The sequence below is a fragment of the Biomphalaria glabrata genome, chromosome 18, assembly GCF_947242115.1.
Source record: "Biomphalaria glabrata chromosome 18, xgBioGlab47.1, whole genome shotgun sequence".
NCBI lineage: Eukaryota > Metazoa > Mollusca > Gastropoda > Planorbidae > Biomphalaria > Biomphalaria glabrata.
In genome coordinates this window covers 19,783,583-19,809,041 of record NC_074728.1, presented here as the reverse complement: position 1 = coordinate 19,809,041, position 25,459 = coordinate 19,783,583, and the positions used below count along the sequence as shown (strand labels likewise).

General features: G+C 37.0%; 2 protein-coding genes across 3 annotated transcripts in view; both read right to left on the bottom strand.

Moving 5' to 3' along the window:
- LOC106062710 (uncharacterized) overlaps nucleotides 1-11,556 on the bottom strand; it is a 45,314-nt gene extending 33,758 nt beyond the window's left edge. For both annotated transcript variants that reach the window (XM_056017860.1, XM_056017861.1), the window contains exons 1-6: nucleotides 11,377-11,556; nucleotides 9,664-9,731; nucleotides 8,463-8,674; nucleotides 5,378-5,567; nucleotides 3,699-3,910; nucleotides 1,215-1,398 (exon numbers count right to left, since the gene is read on the bottom strand). In XM_056017860.1, coding sequence (XP_055873835.1) covers nucleotides 1,215-1,398; nucleotides 3,699-3,910; nucleotides 5,378-5,567; nucleotides 8,463-8,674; nucleotides 9,664-9,712 — 847 coding nt within the window. In that variant the 5' untranslated portion in view covers nucleotides 9,713-9,731; nucleotides 11,377-11,556. The remainder of the gene's footprint in view (nucleotides 1-1,214; nucleotides 1,399-3,698; nucleotides 3,911-5,377; nucleotides 5,568-8,462; nucleotides 8,675-9,663; nucleotides 9,732-11,376) is intronic.
- Nucleotides 11,557-16,997: 5,441 nt separating this feature from the next.
- Nucleotides 16,998-25,459, bottom strand: part of LOC106077654 (uncharacterized) — a 35,953-nt gene continuing 27,491 nt past the window's right edge. Inside the window, exons 16-20 of the mRNA XM_056017768.1 lie at nucleotides 25,346-25,431; nucleotides 23,094-23,228; nucleotides 20,775-20,974; nucleotides 19,520-19,715; nucleotides 16,998-18,233 (exon numbers count right to left, since the gene is read on the bottom strand). Coding sequence (XP_055873743.1) covers nucleotides 18,079-18,233; nucleotides 19,520-19,715; nucleotides 20,775-20,974; nucleotides 23,094-23,228; nucleotides 25,346-25,431 — 772 coding nt within the window. The 3' untranslated portion in view covers nucleotides 16,998-18,078. The remainder of the gene's footprint in view (nucleotides 18,234-19,519; nucleotides 19,716-20,774; nucleotides 20,975-23,093; nucleotides 23,229-25,345; nucleotides 25,432-25,459) is intronic.

Sequence of the window (25,459 nt, the reverse complement as noted above, 5' to 3'; positions counted from 1 at the left end):
CTAGCCCTACGCCCAACCTTCCTCCTTTCTCAGCGGGCTTGGGACCGTCCAATGGCGGGGTTTTATTCTCCCATGATTTGTAAATATTCTGAATATTAAGTGTTTGTATTTAGTATTATATTAGATTATATTATGCAACTAGTTTTGCTATTGTTCTTTAATTACTACATTAACCAGCCTAGATGGGAAACCCGGTTACTGTATCGTTCCCTAGCTAGACCCACAAGTACCTTGACGTTGATATTCAAGTGTTTTATAAGATAAGATAAGATAAGATAAGATAATGTTTATTAATCCAAACAAATGGAAATTTATTTGGCTACAATTGACCAACTCAGCGTAACTAGTGTAACAATTACAGTATAGATGCAAATACGAACAACATTCACACACAAAACACTTACACACTCATAACCAGCGTTTTATGAATGTGACTTCTATGTACTTCTCGATGACGACAAATGACCTTGTTGTAACACTCTGACCGAAAGTGGGATAATGTAGGTTTTAAATCTTTCTGTTTAAGTTCTAAAGGAAAGGAGACGACCACTTCAGATTTGATGTAACAGTGGTTTAATCGGTCCAGGTTGTGTTTTGGAAAGACATCTTTCATGAAAAAGTACTTCAAGAGATGGTAGCTGCCTTCGAGTGATATGCGATGCTTTTTTTTTAATTAGTCTATTTAGTCTATGTCCTTGTGCCAGTGAAGTATTACCATACAAGCAGGTGATGGCAAAGTTAATTAGACTATCTGATAGTTGCTGTATAGAAAAGTGTTATTGTTATTGTTCTGTCGATTTAAAATTTTCATATCTTTCTAAGATAAAAGAGTCGTTGATGAATTTTGGTGTGAAAGGTTTTGACAGTGTTTACTTTATATCGGTTTGTTGTTGATGGTTGTACCTTGGTATTTAAATTTTTGAACTTGGTTTATGGTTTGGTTGTTTATCTGAATTTCTGCAAGATGGCATTTTATGGTTCCTAAAATCTAGTTAACAATAGAGCATATCATACATTTTAGTAAATAAAAATTGCAAATCAACTTAGGCCTACTAAAGAAAGAAGCAACTCATGCCAATAGTGTCACGTGACAGTGGAGCTACATACATCCCAAGTAGGCCTGGTGTCTAGCCATGTTCACTTCACTTTCACCCACCACGTGATTATAAATTAAGTTTTACTTAATCATCCGATCTTATTACGTGGAGACTTACGTAATACAGTGAACGGGTCGCTTTCGATAAGAGCGTTAGTATCATAGTCGTAGTAGGTACATCTATAGCGACCGGCGTCGCTCACTGCAACGTCTTTGATGTAAATCGTAATAGAATAATCTTTACAATTTTGGGTGTCGCCACTGACGAAATTGATCTCCCACTGACGTCCTGTTGGAATGCTCTGTTCGAAAAAATAATAACAGCAACAACACAAACTTTAAAAAGCTAGAAATCATTCTGGGTCTATCATGGATCATTTGTTAGGACAAAAAGTTCCCCTTTCAAACCATGCGCTCTAGAGGGCCGATTATGTTAATGTCATCTGTTTCTGAGGCCTACGGTTAACGAACAGCGTGTCATGTGGCCAGCGCAACGATCAACCGCCTTTACTTTCCCAAACTGAAGTCAGGTATCCATTTGAGCTGGGTGGACTTAGGGGCGCCCTAAATATCCCGAGATTCAAAATGTTCATCCCTCATCTACATTCGAACCCAGGACCCTAGGTTCAGAAGCCAGCCCTTAACCATAAAACACCGCGCCCACATTCTGTTGAGAGAGCAAGCTAAGAATTACACACCTTCAATAACCACATTCTACCCCCCCCCCCCCCCCCACCATACAATCTGAGGTGTAAGCGGCGAAAGCTTTCCCAATACGATTGGATTTAAAAGGCTGATTGATGAGATTTACATTATTATTAGTTCAGTCATAAGTATTCAATGGTCTTACTACAATTATGATATAGTTCATTGCAAGCTTGGTCTCTGTTTTTACATGACAGTCTAATTAATGGTTGGCCAACGTACCATTAGTTGATTGCTCTTCCTTTTTATTTAGAGTATAATGAAATATATATATATTTGCTAATGTTTTTAAATTACACCAAACACAACGAATCAAATCGTGCTTTAAAAACAACTTGTTTCGAAGTAAATACAATATTTCTTTTAAAAACAAAAATGATATATGCCATTGAATAGTTATATACTGTGATGATTTCTGTTTATTTATTACTTGGTGTCACGTGCGTTGTGGTGCCGGGGATTTCACTTGAATTAAAATAGTTGAATAAATGACGATCTAGGATTCACAATAAAAGATTCTTTGTTAAAACACAGCTCTGGAACTTTATTTAAATATAAAACGTAAGTACAGCTTATATACAAGTTACAGATCAACAAGCACTAATAACATTACAAAGGTTTTAAATCAGAGCTCTTAGAAAACGTGACTGTCTAATAGGAAATTCTTTCATCGACTGGCGTTCTTTCTACTCTCGTCAATTCTCTGGCGCTAAAATGTCTTTATTTATTTTCAAATCAACCAATAGATTTGCAACATCGTAATTACGTCTCGGGTAAAACCTGAGGCGCTGTCAAGGATCTAGATTTGTGGGGTAATTCCTGAGGCTCAGTCAAGGGTTTATATTTCTATTTACACATAAGCTTTTAAATGTGAAATATACAAATAAATCTATAATGGCATCTGTGACACTTGGTATTTCTTCTAATATTAGTTATGGTTCAAACAGAATCGTCTTGCCGGAGATTATATAAATGACTTGATAACACACCGAACAAAACATATGTGTTCTCTTTCAACTTGTTTATTAATTATAAAGACTACCTTATGATACAAATTCAAGTAATGGAACTATAACTACTGGACCCGCAAACGTTTAAACTTAAGACCGTTTCTGTAAAAAAATCGTTACAATTCGAAAATCTGTTCCTCTGCAATGACCGTTGCATTGCGAGGACCCCGACTAACTAACTTTCCCCTAATTTATACTTTTTCTAGACCGTACTTTCCAGAATCATAGAGTCTTCTATCCTAATTATTTTATTAATTGTGACCTTCTAGAAAGTGACATATGCTATTTTTCCCTTAACCTCTTTCTCTGATTTGGTGACTATAATTATGTGTGTTTGATCTGGACTTCTATTACCTGATCTCGGCTTCTAGAAACTGATGGAACTAGGTCACAGTATAGACTCGTGACATTAACTAAATCACCTCCCTTTTAACTAGACAGTCTCACCTGTTAGCTTTGTTTTTCTATTCTCATAACAGCACATAGCTTTCACGCTGGTCTATTTATTACAATGCTCCATATTAATTCTATCTATCTGTCTGTCTGTCTGTCTGTCTGTCTGTCACAAATGTCTGTACACGTTAATTCTCTACTTCGCATTGTCGGATCAAGTTGAAATTTTGCACAATTAATCATTGTCACGGATTTTTTTTTTTTGGAAGTGAGTTATAGAGATCGGGTCTCTGACAATGACAGCGTCGCATGAGGTTTTCGGGACATGTTCTCCGACAAAATACTGTACTACTATAGTGTATCCGGTCAGGGTGAAAGAGAGGCGAGTGAGGACCTGTAGGCAGCCGAGCACTCGCTAACTTACCGCTCAGGGTTTTCCCCAGCAATGCTAAAGAGATTGTATAACATGTATAGAGTTAAATTCATTACATTACCGTTATTCTTTTGTCTGGGCCCTCTGGTACAAATGGTTTATACCGAGCTATCAGTCTGAAATCATTGTCCCCTGTAACTCTTCTTTCTGCCACCAAATTATCGATATAAATCCATCTGGGTGAAGTTTTCCTGTTAAACTTTTCCCAGTCACATTGCACGGTCAAAGTGTCGCCTGGTACGATGCTGCCCTTGTTCGCAACTTTGCCCAGAGCTGTTGGGAAACTAATATGAATTTATTATTTTATCCATGTAATTAAGTTAAAAAAAGTATGCATTTTTACAAAACTTCAACTCACACTGTCTGAAGAGTCTATAAACAAGGAAGATTTTATAGTTATTGACATTGTACAGCACATGTAGGTATTCACTAAGCCTGAGACGACATCCTTAAATAAAGGGGACTAATTCAGCTTATTCCACCACTTCATTCAAGTATTATTTCTTTCCTTTATTTGAGATACCAAAGTAATTTTTTACCAAATGTTAATATTCTAATTGGTTAACGTTTTTTTTTTATTAATTCTTGTATTGTCAGGTAAAAGAAATAATTGTACAAAATTTCATCTTGACCCCAGATTGGGTATCGGAGAAATGACGTGTACAAACTTTTGACCAGACAGACAGACAGTGTCAGTTGACGAGTGGCAACGATTGTTCCCCTTCTCAAGAAGGGGAAGGTCCCGCATCGCGCAGAAAGCTATCGACCCATCTCGTTGACGTCCAACGTTGGGAAGACGGCTGAACGTATAATCAACAGAAGACTTAGTTCCTAGAGAAGAAAGGTCTCATGGCTCCTGAACAGTGCGGGGTTCTCGACATCAGTGTTTCTCAAACTGTGTTCCGCGAGGCTTAAATAGGTGTTATATGAACTACTGGAGTACTAAACTAGTAGGCCACCACGTGAATTAAAGTAACAAAGTTAAGTTCCACTTTCAGACCTATTGGTCTACAGGGCAGATGAAGTAAAGATCATCTGGTTCTGTGGCCTACGGTTAACGAGGGTGCCATGTGGCGAGCACAACGACCAACCGCCTTTACTTTTCCCCAACTAATGTCAGGTACCCATTAGAGCTGGGTGGACTCAAAGACGCCAGGAGATCCCGAAATTAAAAATCCCAGACTTCACCAGGATTCAAACCCGGAGCCCGGTTCGGAAGTCAAGCGCTTTACCACTCAGCCACCGCGCCTCCAAGCCATTGTACTTGAAACTAAAATACTTTTCCTCAACTTATATCAGGTACCCATTAGAGCTGGGTGGACTCAGAGGCGCCAGAAGATCCCGAAATTAAAATACCCAGTCTTCACCAGGATTCGAACCCCTGACCCCGATTCGGAAAATAAGCGCTTTACACCTACGGGCACCCAAACGAGTGCAAATTCCTAGCTACGCCACTGGAGGGGAAAAAGAGAAAACGACTAGATGAGATTATAACGTTGGCTCTAAGAACCGTGTCACATTTGAACTAATGTGATTACATAATCATCTGGTTCATCGGGGCTTTCAGAATCAGTCTGTGAAGAGCAAATCCTTTTTCTTCTAAAAAAAAGAAAGGTTAGCTGAACTTAATTTCTATTAAAAGATCGATGCAGTAGCACCTGTACAGTAGGTACCCAAAGTACCCAAAACGTCCAACAGACAAAGGGACAGACCAATAAAGAAAACACAAGAACATAATACCTTTAGGTCTCAAAAAGAAGGGATCGGTGTACTTTTTTCTGTTCAGGTGGTCGATGTAGTAGCACCTGTACAGACCCGCGTCTCTGTAATTGCCGTTTTTAATAACTATGACTATCCCGATTGTGTCTCTGTTGTCGTCAGAGTCGTCACCAAGGAAAACAATATCCCACTGTCGCCCAGCCGGTATATTCTGAATAGGGAATGTAAGAAATAACTTAAGTCACAGTTATAATGGTACTGTTATTATTACAGTTATTACAGTTATTATACCGTTATAATGGTACTGTTATACAGTTATTATACCGTTATAATGGTACTGTTGTACAATTATTATACAGTTATAATGGTTCGGTTGTACAGTTATTATACAGCTATAATGGTACTGTTATACAGTTATTATACAGCTATAATGGTACTGTTATACTGTTATTATACAGCTATAATGGTACTGTTGTACAGTTATTATACAGTTTTAATGATACTGTTATAGTTATTATACAGTTATAATGGTACTGTTGTACAGTTATTATACAGTTATAAAGGTAGTTATACAGTTATTATACAGTTATAATGGTACTGTTATACAGTTATTAAACAGTTATAATGGTACTGTTATACAGTTATTATTCAGCTTTATAATGGAACTGTTATACAGTTATTATACAGTTATAAAGGTACTGTTATACAGTTATTATACAGTTATAATGGTACTGTTATACAGTTATTATTCAGTTATAATGGAACTGTTATACAGTTATTATACAGTTATAAAGGTACTGTTATACAGTTATTATACAGTTATAATGGTACTGTTATACAGTTATTAAACAGTTATAATGGTACTGTTATACAGTTATTATTCAGTTATAATGGAACTGTTATACAGTTATTATAGTTATAATGGTACTGTATGACCGGCTACGTACTGCTATCTCTTTCTATATCTTTTTAATTATAAACTGTAGACTGGATAATAGCAAAATAAAGTTCCACTTTCAGACCTTACGATTTCTAGGGCAGATGGTGTTAAACTTATCTGTTTCTTTGGACAACGGTTAACGAGCAGGGTGTCATTTGGCCAGCACAACGACCGTCCCGCCCCCATTAAATTCTACAACTCAAGTCAGGTACCCATTTCAGTTGGGTAGTGTCAAGGACGCCCTAAAAAATCTTGAAATTCAAAATCCCAGTCTTCAACGAGATTCGAACCCAGGACCCCAGGATCTGAAGTCAATTGCTTAACCATTCAGTCACCGCACTTTCTAAAAACTACACAACATTCTATGTTTCCTTATATCACCTTTTTATATATAAGAAAATTTACGATTGAATGAACTTTATAGAACTATTTAAATATTTAGAAATTTAGATTGGACTTATTATGAAGGCATACAAATATATTTTATCATTTTTTCTTCACATTCTATGAAATCTTCTAAGAATAAAAAAAAATAATAAAAAATATTTTTGTTTAAAGACGCTGTGGCTGAGCGGTAAAGCCCTTGGCTTCCCAACCGAGGATTTTTAATTTCGGATTCTTTTGGGGCCTCTGTCCACATAACGCATTACAAATCTAATGGGGTGCCTTATTCGGGGGAAAGTAATTGCATTTAAGGCAGTTGTTCGTTGTGCTGTCCACATGACACCCTCGTTAACCGTTGGCCTTTAGACCGCAAAGTCTTAAAGGTGAACTTTTTCTTTTATTCCTCTATTAAAGTCTATTGTGAAGCTGGTGACTTTTCGTAAGACTTAATGAAGGATAGGTTTATAAAAAAAAATTCTACCCTTCCTCATTAAAAATAAGTCCTGGTTTAGCCAATGTTTTAAATCAACTTAGAGATAAAAAGTTATAATAGTAGGTCTAAAGATCAAGGCTGAGAAGATGATGCTTAAAACTCCATCTAACGTACGTCTGTTCAAGAAAATACCCTATGACGTATAGTCGGTTCAAGAAAATACCCTATGACGTATAGTCGGTTCAAGAAAATACCATATGACGTATAGTCGGTTCAAGAAAATACCATATGACGTATAGTCGGTTCAAGAAAATACCATATGACGTATAATCGGTTCAAGAAAATACCATATGACGTATAATTGGTTCAAGAAAATACCATATGACGTATAATCAGTTCAAAAAAATACCATATGACGTATAATAGGTTCAAGAAAATACCATATGACGTATAGTCGGTTCTAGAGAATACCATATGACCTATAGTCGGTTCAAGAAAATACCATATGACGTATAGTCGGTTCAAGAAAATACCATATGACGTATAATCGGTTCAAGAAAATACCATATGACGTATAATCAGTTCAAGAAAATACCATATGACGTATAGTCGGTTCAAGAAAATACCATATGACGTATAGTCGGTTCTAGAGAATACCATATGACCTATAGTCGGTTCAAGAAAATACCATATGACGTATAGTCGGTTCAAGAAAATACCATATGACGTATAGTCGGTTCTAGAGAATACCATATGACGTATAATCGGTTCAAGAAAATACCATATGACGTATAATCGGTTCTAGAGAATACCATATGACCTATAGTCGGTTCTAGAGAATACCATTTGACCTATAGTCGGTTCTAGAGAATACCATATGACCTATAGTCGGTTCTAGAAAATACCATATGACCTATAGTCGGTTCTAGAGAATACCATATGACCTATAGTCGGTTCTAGAGAATACCATATGACCTATAGTCGGTTCTAGAGAATACCATATGACCTATAGTCGGTTCTAGAGAATACCATATGACCTATAGTCGGTTCTAGAGAATACCATATGACCTATAGTTGATTCAAGAAATTAATTTCTTTTTATAATTTTAAGAAAAAAAAATAATGGTCAAACTAGAGTTTTCCCATTAGGGCCAACGAACTAGTAATTCATTTATCGACAATATACGTTACGTTAACTGTCAAATTTCTAGGATAATCGTTAGAGCCTTTTTCGAGATCAGTGTCCACCCTGTTTTTTTATTTAGCTTTGAACCCATGTTTAAGGATGTAGTTCCCACGAAGGAACGAGTTGAATAGAGGCATGCATGGTAATGAGCATTTAGTCTTACTGTGATTTTCTTGTGTTCCTCCGTAGCAGCGAAGGGCGAGTACTTGGCCATGTATGTAAAGCTCACTTCACCCGGTGGCATTCTTTCTACTGCGATCGAATTGACATAAGTGCATTCTGGGTAGTCTTGTTTCTTAAACTTTTGTATGTCGCACCTGACCGTAAGACTTTCCATTTCTCCGACACTGGTTTGGTTGACTATTTGACTTTCGACTGTAGTGACATTTTGAATAAACTTAGGCACAAGCGTGAATGGGGTCCAGAACAAATAAGGGAGTACAATTACTAACAATCACAATCTGGTATTTGAGTAAAAAAAAAAAGAGTTCTTTGCGTTAACATAATGAAACTACATTATATTAATAGGCCCTTAGATTCAAATTAACAATTTTTAGGATTTTTTTATTTTTGGTTTAGCATAGAGATTTACTAGTTGTTGATCTAGTAGTTTTAAAATTGTGCTGCGCATTATCAAGAACTACAGTCTTTACATTAGAAATTGTATACATTTTCTCAAAACTCACACGCTATTGCAGATTCCGTAATCATATCCCTATATAAAAAGGGAGACAAGACTAACTGCTTGAACTACCGAGGCATCACACCTCTGTCAGTAGCAGGAAAGATCATCATGGACATACGGTGGCAAGACCGCACTACAAACAGCGATGTCCTTGCAAACGTCGGTATGAACAGTATAGAGGGACTTCTTATGGTCCGACTGTTACGCTGGCAGGGCACGTAATCCGTAATAGGGACAAACGTATGCCAAAAGTAGTCTTTTTTTTTTTTTGGTGAGCTGAAAGGTGGTCGACGTAACAGAGGTGCCCCACGGAAAAAAATTAATGACCAACTTAGGCGCCAACTTGCCCTAGATGACATAAAAGAGAGCACCTGGTTGCATGCGGCTTCAGAGCGAGACATCTGCAGGTCACTTACATAGGCCGCGGAATACACAGCTGAGACCAAAAGAAAATCCGCTGACGAGAACAGACGCAGACGGCGAAAAGAAAATCTTAATTGACCACCGGTGAACAATGGTTATGCTTGCCTAGAGTGTGGCAAAATATTTAGGTCACAGATGGGGCTGCGTATCTTCGGACTCGATGAGAAGTCTTATTATATATATTATATATATATATATATATATATATATATATATATAGGCCCTATATATAATACTTACTATATAATGATCTTACCTAAGGTGATCCACAGGTGCAGTTTCAATAGTATGTAGGTATTCATCATTCTCTGTTCGTCTATTCCTCTGTAGATACAGTTTACGTAATAGGAAGTAATACCAAAAAAAGTTTAAAATGCATTGTTTTATTGATTTTGTTCAATTCATTCGTTTTTATTTAAGGAACCAGGTTTAGTATTTTTGATTCCTTAACATCTTTTCAGTATCGTGTGCATATTCTACACATTTTCTATGTTTCTTTAGAAATGAAAAGTGTACGTCTTAGTTCGAATCTCTGGAATCCCTGGTAGAATATATGTGTTGATGGCGGCGGGCAAGCTTTAAACTTTGGAGTAACAATGTGGGACGCGTGGTCGAGTGGCCAAGTGCGCTTGAACTTGGCTTGGCTACCTAGAAGGGGGCTCGAGGTTCGACACACGACTCGGGCAGAGTTGGGTTTACTGAGCGCCTAAAGGCAGCACGGAAAACCAACTCCTAGATACCCCCTCCCCCCCACTGGTCCACAAATGAGATTGGACCAAAAGCGCTCTGAGCATGCTATAAGCATGAAAGTAGCGCTATATAAAAGCTATAATAATAATAAATAATAATAATAATGCAATCTTTCATCTCCATCCCCCCCCCTTTCACCACTCGACTGATAATGTCACTACATAACAAACAGTGTTATAATAGACTTTATCTATTTTCTGTGTCGACCACGATTGCTAGCAGCTTGTAGTCTTGTCGCTGTCTTTGAACATTATACCCAGCCCAGAGCAGTCCGTCCGCTACCCCTCCTCTGTCTAGCCGCTGTGCGCATTTCGCTTGACTTTTGGTCACGCATTCTAACCCCCTATTTATTTCTATACCAAGGAGCTATAAGATTTAGTAAAGTTCACCTTTCAGATCTTTCGATCTATAGGTTAGACGATGTTACGGTCATCTGTTTCTTTGGCCAACGGACCACGAACAGGGTGTCATGTGTCCAGCACAACGACTAACCGCCTTTACTTTACCAAACTAAAGTCAGGTAGCCATTAGAGTTAGCTGAACTCACAGGCGCCCAAGGATCCCGAAATTCAAAACTCCAGTCTTCGTCGAGATTTGAACCCTGGAACCCAGGTTAATAAGCCAATCACTAACCCACTCAGCCATCGAGCCCATCTAAATTTAGTCAGGTCCTCCCTTACACTTTTAGGAGTAGTCCGCTTTGAAATCTAAATTCACCTGCACCTTAAGTATCACTAGGTGACTGTTTCTCGTCTCTTCATTACTTGTACAGTCGTTATAGTAAGGTCTGCACGATATGGCAACGAGCTATCGGTTTAAATTGCCCACAAGTTGTGACTTTGCAGGTCAGTGTTGAGGCTTTCTATAATATAACGGATGGTCACAATGGAACTCTCTGTTTGAAGTGCCTAGAGAAGTGCCTAGGCAATCATTTTGGCTTTTACGCCCAACTCAAAATAACAACAACAGAATACAACATTTAATTGACCCAGTACATAACATTTAGGGGACTTTGTTTTTTTTCTCAAGCTAAGGATACGCTAAAAGAAAAATAAGCTTAAATATTTTATTGCACTTCCGAACTAACGCCTTCCGAAAAAAAAAAAAAAAAAAAAACATAGAGCCGCCTCTGTAAACAATAGAGAAGAGACGCTCTAAAAGCTGCGGAGATAAGCTTCTTGCTTGATTTGCTTGCCTAATTATCCTAATTAAGTCTTACCTTCTTTTAAAGGCCAAATTAAGACAAGTATTATAGTTTTGCTCCTTGCTAGATATTTGTACTCAATGTCAATGTCAGGTGTCGGTTAAAGACAATTTTTTAATCTGTTGTCTTCGGTATACTTCATGTTCTGATGAACAGAAGGTTCGGCTGTCTGTCACATAATTTTGACAACTTCTGATTCTGTAACAAGAAAAAAACAACATCATAAATAGGCGCGTTTAGTTTGTGTGGTCGGTCTGTCCGTTCGTCCGTCATTCCTTTCATTCCGTTTAGATCTCCTAAACTAGAAAAGATATTGAAAATCCGACATCATAATATTTTAGACCATTCAAAGTTGTAATGCAACGGCTATTTTTTTTTCTTTTCTGAAAGCGAAAAACTTAATTTCTAAAATTAACTATGTAAGAGGTTTTTTCATCAAAATACACCATTTTTACAATTATTCACTTTTAATAGTAACAAACATGGAGGCTCTTTTGAAAGGGAGGTGACTATCTACCATATTTTAACAGATTTATGCAAACGGTTTTAGATTTTTTGTCAAATATATATATTTTTTTACAGATATATTGCTTAAATAGCTAAGTTTTGTTATACTAGCTACTACATTTACAACTAAAAAAAATTACTTTTATTTTTAAACAGAAAAAATCTATTTAGTATGCTTATAAGTGAAATATAATTTAAAACTACAATTATTAAGTAGCGTTTCATAATATTCAGTGTGCTGCCGCGCTGCACACCATCCGTAATAGACATGGAACACTGAACTAAAGAAGGGGATAATTTTTTTATTTCTTTTTAGGAAATATTTTTTTTTTTAATTGAGGCTTGGAATAAGAGATTGACCCTTTGGAAAAAAATTAGAGAATCATTATATGACATCAGTTAGGCCAGGTTCACATCGAACTTCTCCACCACCTTCACCCATCCATTGGTCCACTGGACTAGTTCGAGTATCATATAATAAGGCCATACGATTTTTCATTGCTTTTTGATCTTCGAAATGTATGCAATAAAGGTGTCAGTAAGTTTGCCAATCTTTCAATAGTAAAAAAAATACTCTTCACCTGCTGAATAATGTAAAGATTAGGCCTAACTCAATTAATAAATTGATTAATCAATTATATTGAGATTGTATTGTAAAATTACGAAGCTTATAACAAACAGTTGCAACCCTATATAATTCTGATCTCGCTGTTCATGTAGATCTAATAGGCCTATATATCAAAACGTAATGTGCTTCATTATCTTGATACCTAATTCGCATAATACCTAGGATCCTTCTGTAGCATCTCAATCTTACGCTAACTGCAGCGCTCGTTCCATATGCTAGGACACTTTTGTACAAATACTTCTTCTTCCCTAGCGCTATTAGAGCATGTTTCACATATTCAGATTTCTCTAATAAGAGACACAAGTTTACATTTCCAAAACTTGTCCATTATTGGACTGTATATTACATGCTAGAATTAAAGTATTAGGCTATCTAGATCTGACTATTATTCGTTTGAGTTGTATGCATAAACTCTAAAATCTTTTTATTAGTGCATGGAATGGGTTGCCTAAGCCAGCCAGGAAAACCAGTGACTTGGCAGAATTTAAGTCATTGGTTAACATGCATGACTAGATGCATGACGCTTAGGACGTAATCATCTTCTTTATTGAAGTAACGTCTGTATTATATAAGATAAGATATATAAATTCACTTCCAAACATATAGAGTCTGGAATAGTTTAGTTTGACAACCTAACAGGGCTTTTTCTTCACTCTTCAGCTCATGACAGTTAGAAATCAGAAAACAAAAAGAATTTGCAACAATGCCATTTCAGCCAAGTAGAGGATCTAACGAAAATTGGAAAACATGTCAAGGGGACTACGATACAAAAACTTTGGGAACCACTGTCTAGCCATAGCATATAATATGATATAATATAGTATAATATAAATATTAATTAGCAATGTCTACACTGGTCGAGACCTAATCTAGATCTAATAACTGCAATGCTTTTTCTGATGGGTGTCAAATTTTGTTGGTTATCGATTCAACTCTACCTGCCTTTTTTTTTATTGAATATTTAGTTAGTTTGGAACCAATTACATCGTGAAGCTTCAGACATATGCTCAGATCAATTTTTGTTTCATGAATTACTTTCTGTGATAGATTCAAGTTTTTAATGTTGGTGTTCAACAATGCGGGAGTAAATTTGTGTTGTTGTTTTTTTTTTCTTTTGGTGTGCTTCTCATTTCGAACTGTGCAGTCAGTGTAAGATTGAGATGCTACAGAAGGATGCTAGCAATGGAATTGAGATACTACAGAAGGATGCTAGCAATGGAATTGAGATGCTACAGAAGGATGCTAGCAATGGAATTGAGATGCTACAGAAGGATCCTAGCAATGGAATTGAGATGCTACAGAAGGATGCTAGCAATGGAATTGAGATACTACAGAAGGATCCTAGTAATGGAATTGAGATGCTACAGAAGGATGCTAGCAATGGAATTGAGATGCTACAGAAGGATCCTAGCAATGGAATTAAGATGCTACAGAAGGGTCCTAGCAATGGAATTGAGATGCTACAGAAGGATCTTAGCAATGGAATTGAGATGCTACAGACTGATCCTAGCAATGGAATTAAGATGCTACAGAAGGATCCTAGCAATGGAATTGAGATGCTACAGAAGGATCCTAGCAATGGAATTGAGATGCTACAGAAGGATGCTAGCAATGGAACTGAGATGCTACAGAAGGATCCTAGCAATGGAATTGAGATGCTACAGAAGGATGCTAGCGATGGAATTGAGATGCTACAGAAGGATGCTAGCAATGGAATTGAGATGCTACAGAAGGATGCTTGCAATGGAATTGAGATGCTACAGAAGGATCCTAGCAATGGAATTGAGATGCTACAGAAGGATGTTAGCAATGGAATTGAGATGCTACAGAAGGATGCTAGCAATGGAATTGAGATGCTACAGAAGGATGCTTGCAATGGAATTGTGATGCTACAGAAGGATCCTAGCAATGGAATTGAGATGCTAAAGAAGGATGCTAGCAATGGAATTGAGATGCTACAGAAGGATGCTAACAATGGAATTGAGATGCTACAGAAGGATGCTTGCAATGGAATTGAGATACTACAGACTGATCCTAGCAATGGAATTGAGATGCTACAGAAGGATGCTAGTAATGGATTTGAGATGCTACAGAAGGATGCTTGCAATGGAATTGAGATGCTACAGAAGGATGCTAGCAATGGAATTGAGATGCTACAGACTGATCCTAGCAATGGAATTGAGATGCTACAGACTGACCCTAGCAATGGAATTGAGATGCTACAGAAGGATGCTAGTAATGGAATTAAGATGCTACAGAAGGATGCTAGCAATGGAATTGAGATGCTACAGAAGGATGCTTGCAATGGAATTGTGATGCTACAGAAGGATCCTAGCAATGGAATTGAGATGCTAAAGAAGGATGCTAGCAATGGAATTGAGATGCTACAGAAGGATGCTAGCAATGGAATTGAGATGCTACAGAAGGATGCTTGCAATGGAATTGAGATACTACAGACTGATCCTAGCAATGGAATTGAGATGCTACAGAAGGATGCTAGTAATGGATTTGAGATGCTACAGAAGGATGCTTGCAATGGAATTGAGATGCTACAGAAGGATGCTAGCAATGGAATTGAGATGCTACAGACTGATCCTAGCAATGGAATTGAGATGCTACAGACTGACCCTAGCAATGGAATTGAGATGCTACAGAAGGATGCTAGTAATGGAATTAAGATGCTACAGAAGGATGCTAGCAATGGAATTGAGATGCTACAGAAGGGTCCTAGATATCACAGTCAAAGACCGCATCACAAACCAAGAGATTAGAGACAGGGTTACTGCAGCGGTTGGACCCCATGTTGACCTGCTAACTATCGTAAACAAACGCAAGCTAAAAATCTATGGCCGTATTTTTAAGATCTTCGGGGCTCCCAGAGACCTTCCATCAATGAACAGTATCAGGAAAAGGAAGAATAGGCAGACAGAGAAAGCTATGAGAGAACAACATAAGAGAATGGATGGGTCTGCCATTAAAGGAGGTTCTAACTAAGGCAAAAGACACCCGACGAATCTTTCATGGCGTTCCAACGGTCCGACAGAATAAGGAATATATATAATGATTATCTAATTGATGTAATTGTTTAGTAAGTGTAAATCTCTTATGTAATGCCTTAAGGGATAAAAAAATTTCCGTGGAAAAAAACTTTTTTTTATGGTTATGGTGCATATACCACTGGTGTCGTACTGAAGTTGACGCAGTCATATGAAAAATTGTTATTTTAAATTACATTCCACTTATATGCATATTACATAGATTTTTTCTCTTTAAAAACAAAAGTGAACATTTTTTGTAAATGTAGTAGTTGGTATGACATAACTTTCTTAACCTAGCAATACAATTGAAAAAAAAAAATTAGCAACAAAACTAAGACCGTTTGTATAAATGTATTTAAAAATATGGTAGCCTCCCTTTGTTTGTTAATATTTTATGTTATCAGTTAGGCCAGGTTCACATCTAATTTCACATTCACCTATCGCTTGATCTGCTGGACCGTCGGGGCACCACATAAGATCTGTAAACCCTCTTTCTCCATTCTTCTCTTTCATTTGCCCTTGAATGAATTTCTTTCTGATATTCTTTCTGAAAATATTGAAACCTGCCTTTTTACCTGCCTGGGTGGACCGCGTCGGGGGCCGATTTTGAGTTTGTGTTTCTACACAGAACTATCTTTGTTATTTTGTTATGTTTTTTTATTTCTATTTCGCTTTTATTTAACCATGCTTCATGTTTGACTTTTGGCATTTTTTGTTTTATCTGTAATAAAAGTTTTAACTCGGCCTACACCTGGTCTTGGTTATTTGTTCAATTCTATGCTTAACACACCACAGAATAGTTTCAATATTTTTGTCTTATGACCAGTGTGCAATACAATAGCACAAGAGTGTAGCTATCAAACCACAGTAGCGAAATCAGCTGATGAGCTTGATTCTTGATGTAGACATATAGAATCTTGATTTTAAATATCTGCTGTCTAATCATGAATACATTTGTGTGTTTTTTAAATATAGATTACTTTAACTGATCACCATTACCATTGTATCATTTCGTTTATTTAAAATTGTATTATACTCTATGTAAATAAACAAGCTCTGACATACAAACCATTAGTTTTTATGTTTCTGACAATTTCACCTTACATCTTTAAAACAAAATTACATTAAATAAAGAACAAAAAGTAGTTAAAGCTTATATATTTTAAAGACATTTTACACTTTGTTTTTTCAACAAAAATGACATACTTCAGTGTTTTTGAACGCTCTTTAAAATGTTGTGTCTACCTAATGACAAAGTGATGCCTGTAACCTATTTATTTAACAACTGATAACTAAGAAGATCGCAATCTGGTTTTCATATAGTACAATAATACATTTAAAATCATGTACGTTTTAATGATTTTCATTTCATTTAAGAATAAAGATCAGTGTATACATGTAAAAAAATTTAGTAATCATTGTAAACAGTAATCATACATAAGTAATATAATACAGTATCTAACAAATTTTTTAAATGAAATTTTATTATATAAACAATGATTTGCAGTTTGGTTGGCATTGAAGATTAAATACAGTTTTCGGTATTTTTAGCATAAATATCAGGAGTCCGAATGATCAAGCATCACATCTACTTGCGAGTCTCGGACGCCGGCTACAGAGCCAGAGAGGAGGATCATGGAAATGACATGGAGATGCTAAAAAAAGATTCCTAGGTACTGAGAGAACCACTGCTTGGTAGACACTGATTTTTGTAGATAGGCAGAGTGATTTATTTCGGCAAACTCTCGCTTGGAGGAATGCAAAAGCACTATCCCCTTTCACAGTCTTGCTTGACATTGCCTTTTATATGTTCACCTCAGGTCAAGAAGGTGAAAGGCACGTGAAACCTCTGATATAGAAAGAGGAAGTAAGAATGACTAAACTGACTTTTAGTGAGTAGTAACTTAAGTTCAGTGGAGAGTAGTCCCTTGAAGTTAGTAGAGACAGTACACGTATTTTAGTAGTTGCTTTTTGTATTTAGAGCTGGATACATAGTATTGAAGTTATTCTGTTTCCCGCTGTGATGCGGACGTTATTTGTATTCTGAAGTTTTTTTATGTAATGAAATGTGGAAAAAATCATATTACTCTATATTGGATTATCTTTGTGTAACTACTATGAAGTTGAAGTATTATTGACTAAAAATGATATTTGTCTGCTAAAGATGCATACAAGTCAATTAACACTATTTATGTCTGTTACTTGTTAAGTGTAGCTCCAGGACGAACGAACCCATTCTACTAAATTCGCGACACATTGGTATTAATGCACAATTCTACATCTTAGTGACCAACACACACATATAAGTCACACCCTGGCCTGACGGTTATCAACTTCCTTTGAAAGCGATGCGTCATTTGAAACTATGATTCCTAGATCTGTGAAGTTGTCTACTACGTTAAGGGGCTGTTCATTTACTGTGACCTCTGGAGCTGACTAGTTTTAATGTGGAGGGGGAGAAAATTCAAATCAACAGCTGAAACAATCGTATGGTTTATTTAAGTTACATTTATTTAAACGATCTTAATTTGACTCTATCATTCACTACATTGTTTTTATGAAATAAATACGAATGACAAGAAGGAGAATGATTTTGATGACATCAAGTGTGGGGGACTCGGTCCGTGTAGCCTTTGACCTAAACCACGCCCTTTGGGTGGTCTTTTCAAAAGACGATGTCTTGGATAATTTGCTCAAAGCTAAAAAAGAAAAAGTTATGAAAAAAAGAAAATTAACTTTGTTTCTTCTTTAAGAAAAATACAAAATAAACCAAAACAATAAACTGTATGCATTTTGTAAACTTATAAAACTCAATGAGAATGGTCTTTTATGGGCTTAGGTGATATACGTGGGAAGCGTGGTCGAGAAGCCAAGTGCGCTTGAATTGGGCTTGGCTATCTAGAAGGGGGCTCGAAGTTCGACACCCGACTCGGGCAGAGTTGTGTTTATTGAGCGCCTAGAGGCAGCACGGAAAACCAACTCCTAGATACCCCCTACCCCCTCTCCCCACCGTCCACAAATGAGATTGGACCAAAAGCGCTCTGAGCATGCTATAAGCATGAAAGTAGCGCTGTATAAAAGCTGTGATAATAATGATATACTGTCCCAGTGTTTCCAAAACTTTGACCTATGCGTATCCCTTCTAGGATGTTTGTAACGCTGTGTACCTCTCGGCCCAACCTCCAATTTAATAACAATAAAAATGTATTTTATTTTTGTTTTGTAGGCCTACAGGCACAAAAAAACAACTACTCAATTAAGTATTTAATTAGTGAGTTTTTTTTTGTATTTTGAAAGCTTCAGCGACACATTAAATACATTCTAAAAAAAATGGAAACCTAGTTTTGACATTGAAAAAGTGGGCGTATCCAAGTAAGTTATAACATCTCTTATGTATTTCCAGATCTTTGTAGAAATTAGTTTTAAAATGTAAAATTGTGTACCTTTGAGTTTGTAAAAACTTAAAATAAATGATAAAAAAAAATAAAACTTATGATATTTTGTTGTAATTTATAAACCCCCTCAAACTCTTCCCGTAGCCTTGGGGGTACGCGTACCCCACTTTAGGAAACACTGTACTATACCATACAAAGGTTTTCATGTCAAACTTCCCATTGTCGTAATGTAACGACTATTGCAGTTTAAACTGTCAGCAAACTGCACTACACGACAATACCACACGACAATACCACACGACAACACCACACGACAATACCACACGACAATACCACACGACAATACCACACGACAACACTAAACGACAAAACCACACGACAATACCACACGACAATACCACACGACAATACCACACGACAATACCACACGACAACACCACACGACAATACCACACGACAACACCACACGACAACACCACACGACAATACCACACGACAGCACCACACGATAACACCACACGACAACACCACACGATAACACCACACGACAACACTTTACTGTCTTAACAAATTTTTTTGTAGTCACTTACGTTGTACACTTAATGTTGCGCCTTGATACAACCATTGCTCGGTAGACGTTAGAATTGAACAAATATACGACCCGCTATCCTTCACTTGGACATTTGACGTGCGCAAGGCGATGGTCGCGGTGAAGAGATTCATGCACTTATCATTCTCAGTGTAATTGATTCCACTGGTTGTTACAAGCCAATTCATGTCCTTTAACTAAGAAGAGAAAGATGACTACTGCTAACACTCTGTTTAACCCTTTCTCTCCTAATTGGCGATGCCAACGTTGATTTGACCCCATTAAAACTAAATTGATTTTTGGATTTAAAAACTTTAATTTGTGCTGTGTAAAACAAAAAAGAGCATGCATTTCCCTATAATTAGATTCCAAATATAACATTTTCTGATAACAAAACAGTTATTGAAGTTTAATCATAACATAATAGTGAAATACAAATAAACAAATTGAATAATTCTGTCGGAACGAGAGAAATAAATACGGAGAGAAAGAGTTAATAAACATAGACGATTACTTGTTCGTTGAATGCAATAGATTATCATATCTTAAGTTGTTCCACATGTAAAATCACTTATTAGAAGCTAAAAGAATAATAATAATAATAAGGTTAGTCTACGAGTCCCAAGATTAGTGAGGAATGCAGTATTTCCCTCGGCTGCGCAGTCCCAGCTGTGACATAAATATTTTGCCACATGCAGGGCAAGCATAACCATTGTCCGCAGGCGGTCGATTTAGATTTTCTTTTCGACGTCTGCGTTTGTCCTCGGCAGCAGATTTTCTTTTGGTCTCAAATGTGTATCCCGCGGCCTTCGTGATTGACCTCTAGCTGTCTCGTTCTGAGGCCGCATGCAACCAGGTGCTCTCTTCTATGTCAGCCAAGGAAAGTTAACGCCTATGCTGGTCTTTGAAGCGTTTCCGCGGGGCGCCTTTGTTACGTCGACCACCTTTTAGCTCACCAAAAAAGACTGCCTTTGGCATACGTCCGTCTCCCATACGGGATACGTGCCCTGCCCAGCGCAACTGTCGGACCATAAGAAGTCCAATGAATAAAACTGGTAATAAGCTAGAAAAGGTGGAGAGGGGTTTACCCTAACCCTTCCCGCACAACGCCTCTGCTTGTGTTGTCAGGTCAAAGAAATAATTGTGCCAATTTCAGCTTGATCCGAGATTGGGTGTGGAAGAAATAACACGTAGAAACATTTTGACAGACAGACAGACAGAGTTGATATAAGCTTGTTAAAAAAAAAAGTACTTACTTGGAAAATGTTATTAGTATCCGTTCGCTGATATACAGCAAGTACTGAGTTGTTACGTAACGTTATGTTGTAGTAGAAGACTTGAACCATATTGACACAAGTTGTCTCCTTGGGCACAGCATCCAACACAGCTGCCGTACAAACAAAACGGACAGATTCTCCTTCCGTTGGCACTGGATTAGATAAAAACTGGATTTTGCCTTAAAAAAAATAAAAGACAGTTAGTATTTTTTTTTATATAACTACATAAACATGCTAAATACACTCTGATCCAACTATTGATACCATAAGAATACTCTCTGATCCAACTTTTGAAATCGTAAGAATACTCTCTTACCCAACTATTGAAATCATAAGAATACTAACTGACCCAACTTTTGAAATCATAAGAATACTCTCTGACCCAACTATTGAAATCATTAGAATACTCTCTGACCCAACTTTTGAAATCTAAGAGAAAATAAGTGGGAGGGGGATATCCATTGCAAATCAGAAAGAGTAAATATGTAATTAAAAAAATAATTATAACTCCAGCGGAAACTTTATTAATTTGCGTCAGTCCGATAGGTTAGCACTGCAATGCTTTAAAGCCTAAACTTGGCACCTAGATGGAAACGTACGTTAAAGGGGATGCATGGGCCAAAAGTTTCCCTTTCAGACCTTGCGATCGATAGGGCATAGAATGCTAAGGTCATCTGTTTCTATGGCCCACGGTTAACGAGGGCTTAGTGTGGCCAGCACGACTATCAATCTCCTTTACCTTATCCAACAAAAGTCAGGTAGCCATTAGAGTGCGGCCTAAATAAATGTGCACAAATTCAAAGTCCCAGTCATCACCGAGTTTGAATCCAGGACCACAGGTTCGGAAGCCAAGCACTTAACCACTCAGGTATCAAGCCCTCGAATTCAAGCTGTGTACCCAGTTATATATGTATATGTAAAGGGGTAAACTTTAGCAAGGCGATTACAGAAGAGCCAGAGTATAGCAGGTATTAGGACAAAAATGGAAATTATTTGCGAGGGCTAATTATTTGTAGAGTTTGAATCTGGTACTTCACTGTATATGTAGGTCTGTGTCTCTCTTTTTATGGCTTTCATTCTGTCTTCCTCTATTTCGTTGCTCTCTGTTCTTCTTAATATCATCTCTCTCATTCTCTCTCTGTCTTTCGCTCCGACTCAGTCTCTGAATATTTCTATCTCTGTCTCTGTCTCTCTATCTGTGTGTGTTTGTGGTGATTCAGCGATATGGGCGAACACGGTCAAGAGAATTGTCCCTGTGTGCGCTGACGATATTATATTGTGTACCTGTCCCGTTGGTTGACTGGACAGCTAGTCACGTGGGTGTGTTTGTTGACAAGTAGCCTGTAGAAGCTAGGATTGGAAGAACAGTGTGTAGAGACTGAAGTTAAGAGATGGTTAACTAGACATATTCGATTTGTAAAGAAAGTGTTGCTGTTTCTTTTAAAACAACAACATATAAACGACATATAAACAACATATAAACGACATATAAACAACATATAAACGACATATAAACAACATATAAACGACATATAAACAACATATAAACGATATATAAACAACATATAAACGACATATAAACAACATATAAACGATATATAAACAACATATAAACGACATATAAACAACATATAAACGACATATAAACAACATATAAACGATATATAAACAACATATAAAGATATATAAACAACATATAAACGATATATAAACGACATATAAACGACATATAAACAACATATAAACGACATATAAACAACATATAAACGATATATAAACAACATATAAACAACATATAAACGATATATAAACGGCATATAAACAACATATAAACAACATATAAACGACATATAAACAACATATAAACGACATATAAACAACATATAAACGACATATAAACAACATATAAACGACATATAAACAACATATAAACGACATATAAACAACATATAAACGACATATAAACAACATATAAACGAAATATAAACAACATATAAACGACATATAAACAACAAATAAAAGCATTGGTTGTTGAGTGGTAAAGCGCTTGGCTTCCGAACCTGGGGTCCCAGGTTAGAATCCTGATGAAGATATTGATTTTTTTATTTCGGTATCTTCTGAGCGTATCTGAGTCCACCCATCTCCAATGGGCATCCGACTTAAGATGGGGAAAAGTAGAGGCGGTAGATCGTTGTGCTTTGCCACACGACACATTCGTTAACAATGGGAACTAAAACCTACCTCATCTGCCTTATACAGTTATATAAATAAATAAATAAATATCTATATTTGACTTACTTGAATTGCAAGAGAGTTGAGGATCAAAATATCCGTTCTTGCAGCGATCACAGAAGCCGGTGAACTTGTCGCAGTCCTTGAGGCAGTTGTGACAGGTGGACGTGCAGCCTACTCCCCACCTCCCAACATAACAATCTGGGGAACAGGTTTATCGTTACATTAGCAGCAGAAATGAATCTAAAATGTCTGACATACTGTACAGGTGTACTCGTGTGCATCTTTCTATTGGATGAATAGATTCTGATGTAACCTTGAATAATACTAGGGCGGGAAGATTTCATGGGATGAACAGATTCTGATGTAACTATGAATAGTACCAGGGCTGATAATTTTAATTGAATAAAAAAGATTCCTATGTAACCATGGATAATACTATGGCGGATAAGTTTTGTTGGATAAAAAGATGCTGATGTAAATACGAAGAAGTTTCAACGCAGTTGTAGGGGAATGGAAGTAGGAGTGTTTGGGACTGGGCACATGTAGGAGCAGAACGACGATGATTGATAGATTGTGTTAGGTAGTTTTTGTTAGGTAGTTTTTGTTAGGTAGTTTTTGGAAGGCAGTTTTTGTAAGGTAGTTTTTGTAAGGTAGTTTTTGTTAGGTAGTTTTTGTTAGGTAGTTTTTGTTAGGTAGTTTTTGTAAGGTAGTTTTTGTAAGGTAGTTTTTGTAAGGTAGTTTTTGTAAGGTAGTTTTTGTAAGGTAGTTTTTGTTAGGTAGTTTTTGTAAGGTAGTTTTTTAGGTAGTTTTTGTAAGGTAGTTTTTGTTAGGTAGTTTTTGTTAGATAGTTTTTGTTAGGTAGTTTTTGTTAGGTAGTTTTTGTTAGGTAGTTTTTTTTTAGGTAGTTTTTGTTAGGTAGATTTTGTATGTAGTTTTTGTTAGTTAGTTTTTCTTAGGTAGTTTTTCTTAGGTAGTTTTTTGTTAGATAGTTTTTGTTAGGTTGTTTTTCTAAGGTAGTTTTTGTTAGGTAATTTTGTTAGGTAGTTTTTGTTACGTAGTTTTTGTTAGGTAGTTTTTGTTAGGTAGTTTTTGTTACGTAGTTTTTGTTAGGTAGTTTTTGTTAGGGTAGTTTTTGTTAGGTAGTTTTTCTAAGGTTTTTTGTTAGGTAGTTTTTGTTAGTTTTTTTTTTTGTTATGTAGTTTTTGTTAGGTAAGTTATTTAAATTGTTCAATACATTATTATTACTTTGTATTTCTGGCTATCTTCTGTTACCAATGGAGAAATACTTTATCTCAGTAGCTGTCGTTGACCAAACGTCATATGAGATTGGCTGGACATATCCATAGGCAAGAGGAAACACGTTAAACCAAGCCAGCACTAACATAGAAGCTGAAAAATGGAATACAAAAGCAAGACATTCCACGTATTCCAGTGGTTGGAGACTTCTTAACTCTTTCTCTCCTAACAGACGATACCAACGTTGATTCCACCAGAATGTGGTAAAAAATTACGGAGAGAAAGAGTTAAAAGACCTAAAATCTTTGCTACCGTATGGGAAGAGACTGCGGAAGTCGCCTATGGCCAATCTCTGTGAAGAAGACTTACAGCCCCAAGCGCCAAACATCTCGGGAGGACCCAAGTTCAGGTAAGTAATTCTATTTCTAGCTGTATCTAAAACGAAGTCGCAATCGATGTTAATAAAAGCCACGTTCATTTCTTAAAACAGAAATGTGTGGAAGTTGTATGCAAGTGAAGTAGAAGATAAATTATACTGCTACACCTGCCTAGTGTTTGGAGCTACGAGGTATCATTCATTGGCCTCCTTCAGTCGTAGAACGACTATGGTTCATCTCAGAACACACTTCCTCGTGTGGCTGTGGAGCCCTATTTTGGAGAGACACTCCCGTCCACAGATAGCGGTTAAGGTGGCTTTTGCTTCGGTGGTAGAGGAGCTGGCCGTTTCTCGGATTGTGCGTTTTTTGTTCCTGAGCTGAGACCCATATACTTTCACTGTCCATAGCTTTTTTGGTCACTGTCTCTCTCCATTTGTTGCGGTCTAGAGCTATGTCTTCCCAATTGTCAGTATTGATGTTCACTGATTTGAGGTCACGTTTTATTACATCTATGTAATGGAGGTGCCAGTCGCGAGTTGACCATAGAGGATGACTTTCGGGATGCGCTCGTCCTCCATCCGGCGAACATGTCCAAGCCAGCGCAAACGGCGTTGTCTGAGGGCTGTAAAGGTGCTGGGAATACCTGATCGCGCAAGGATCTCAGTGGTATAGCCAGTGATGAAAATAACATTATATACTGACCACTGGGACAGATTCCCTTGGTGTAGCAGTCTGCTGGTAGGCTTTCCTCTTTCTGACCCTGACAGGCCATGTTTAGGTCACATTCCCTGTAGAGTAGTGATGTGAAAAACTATA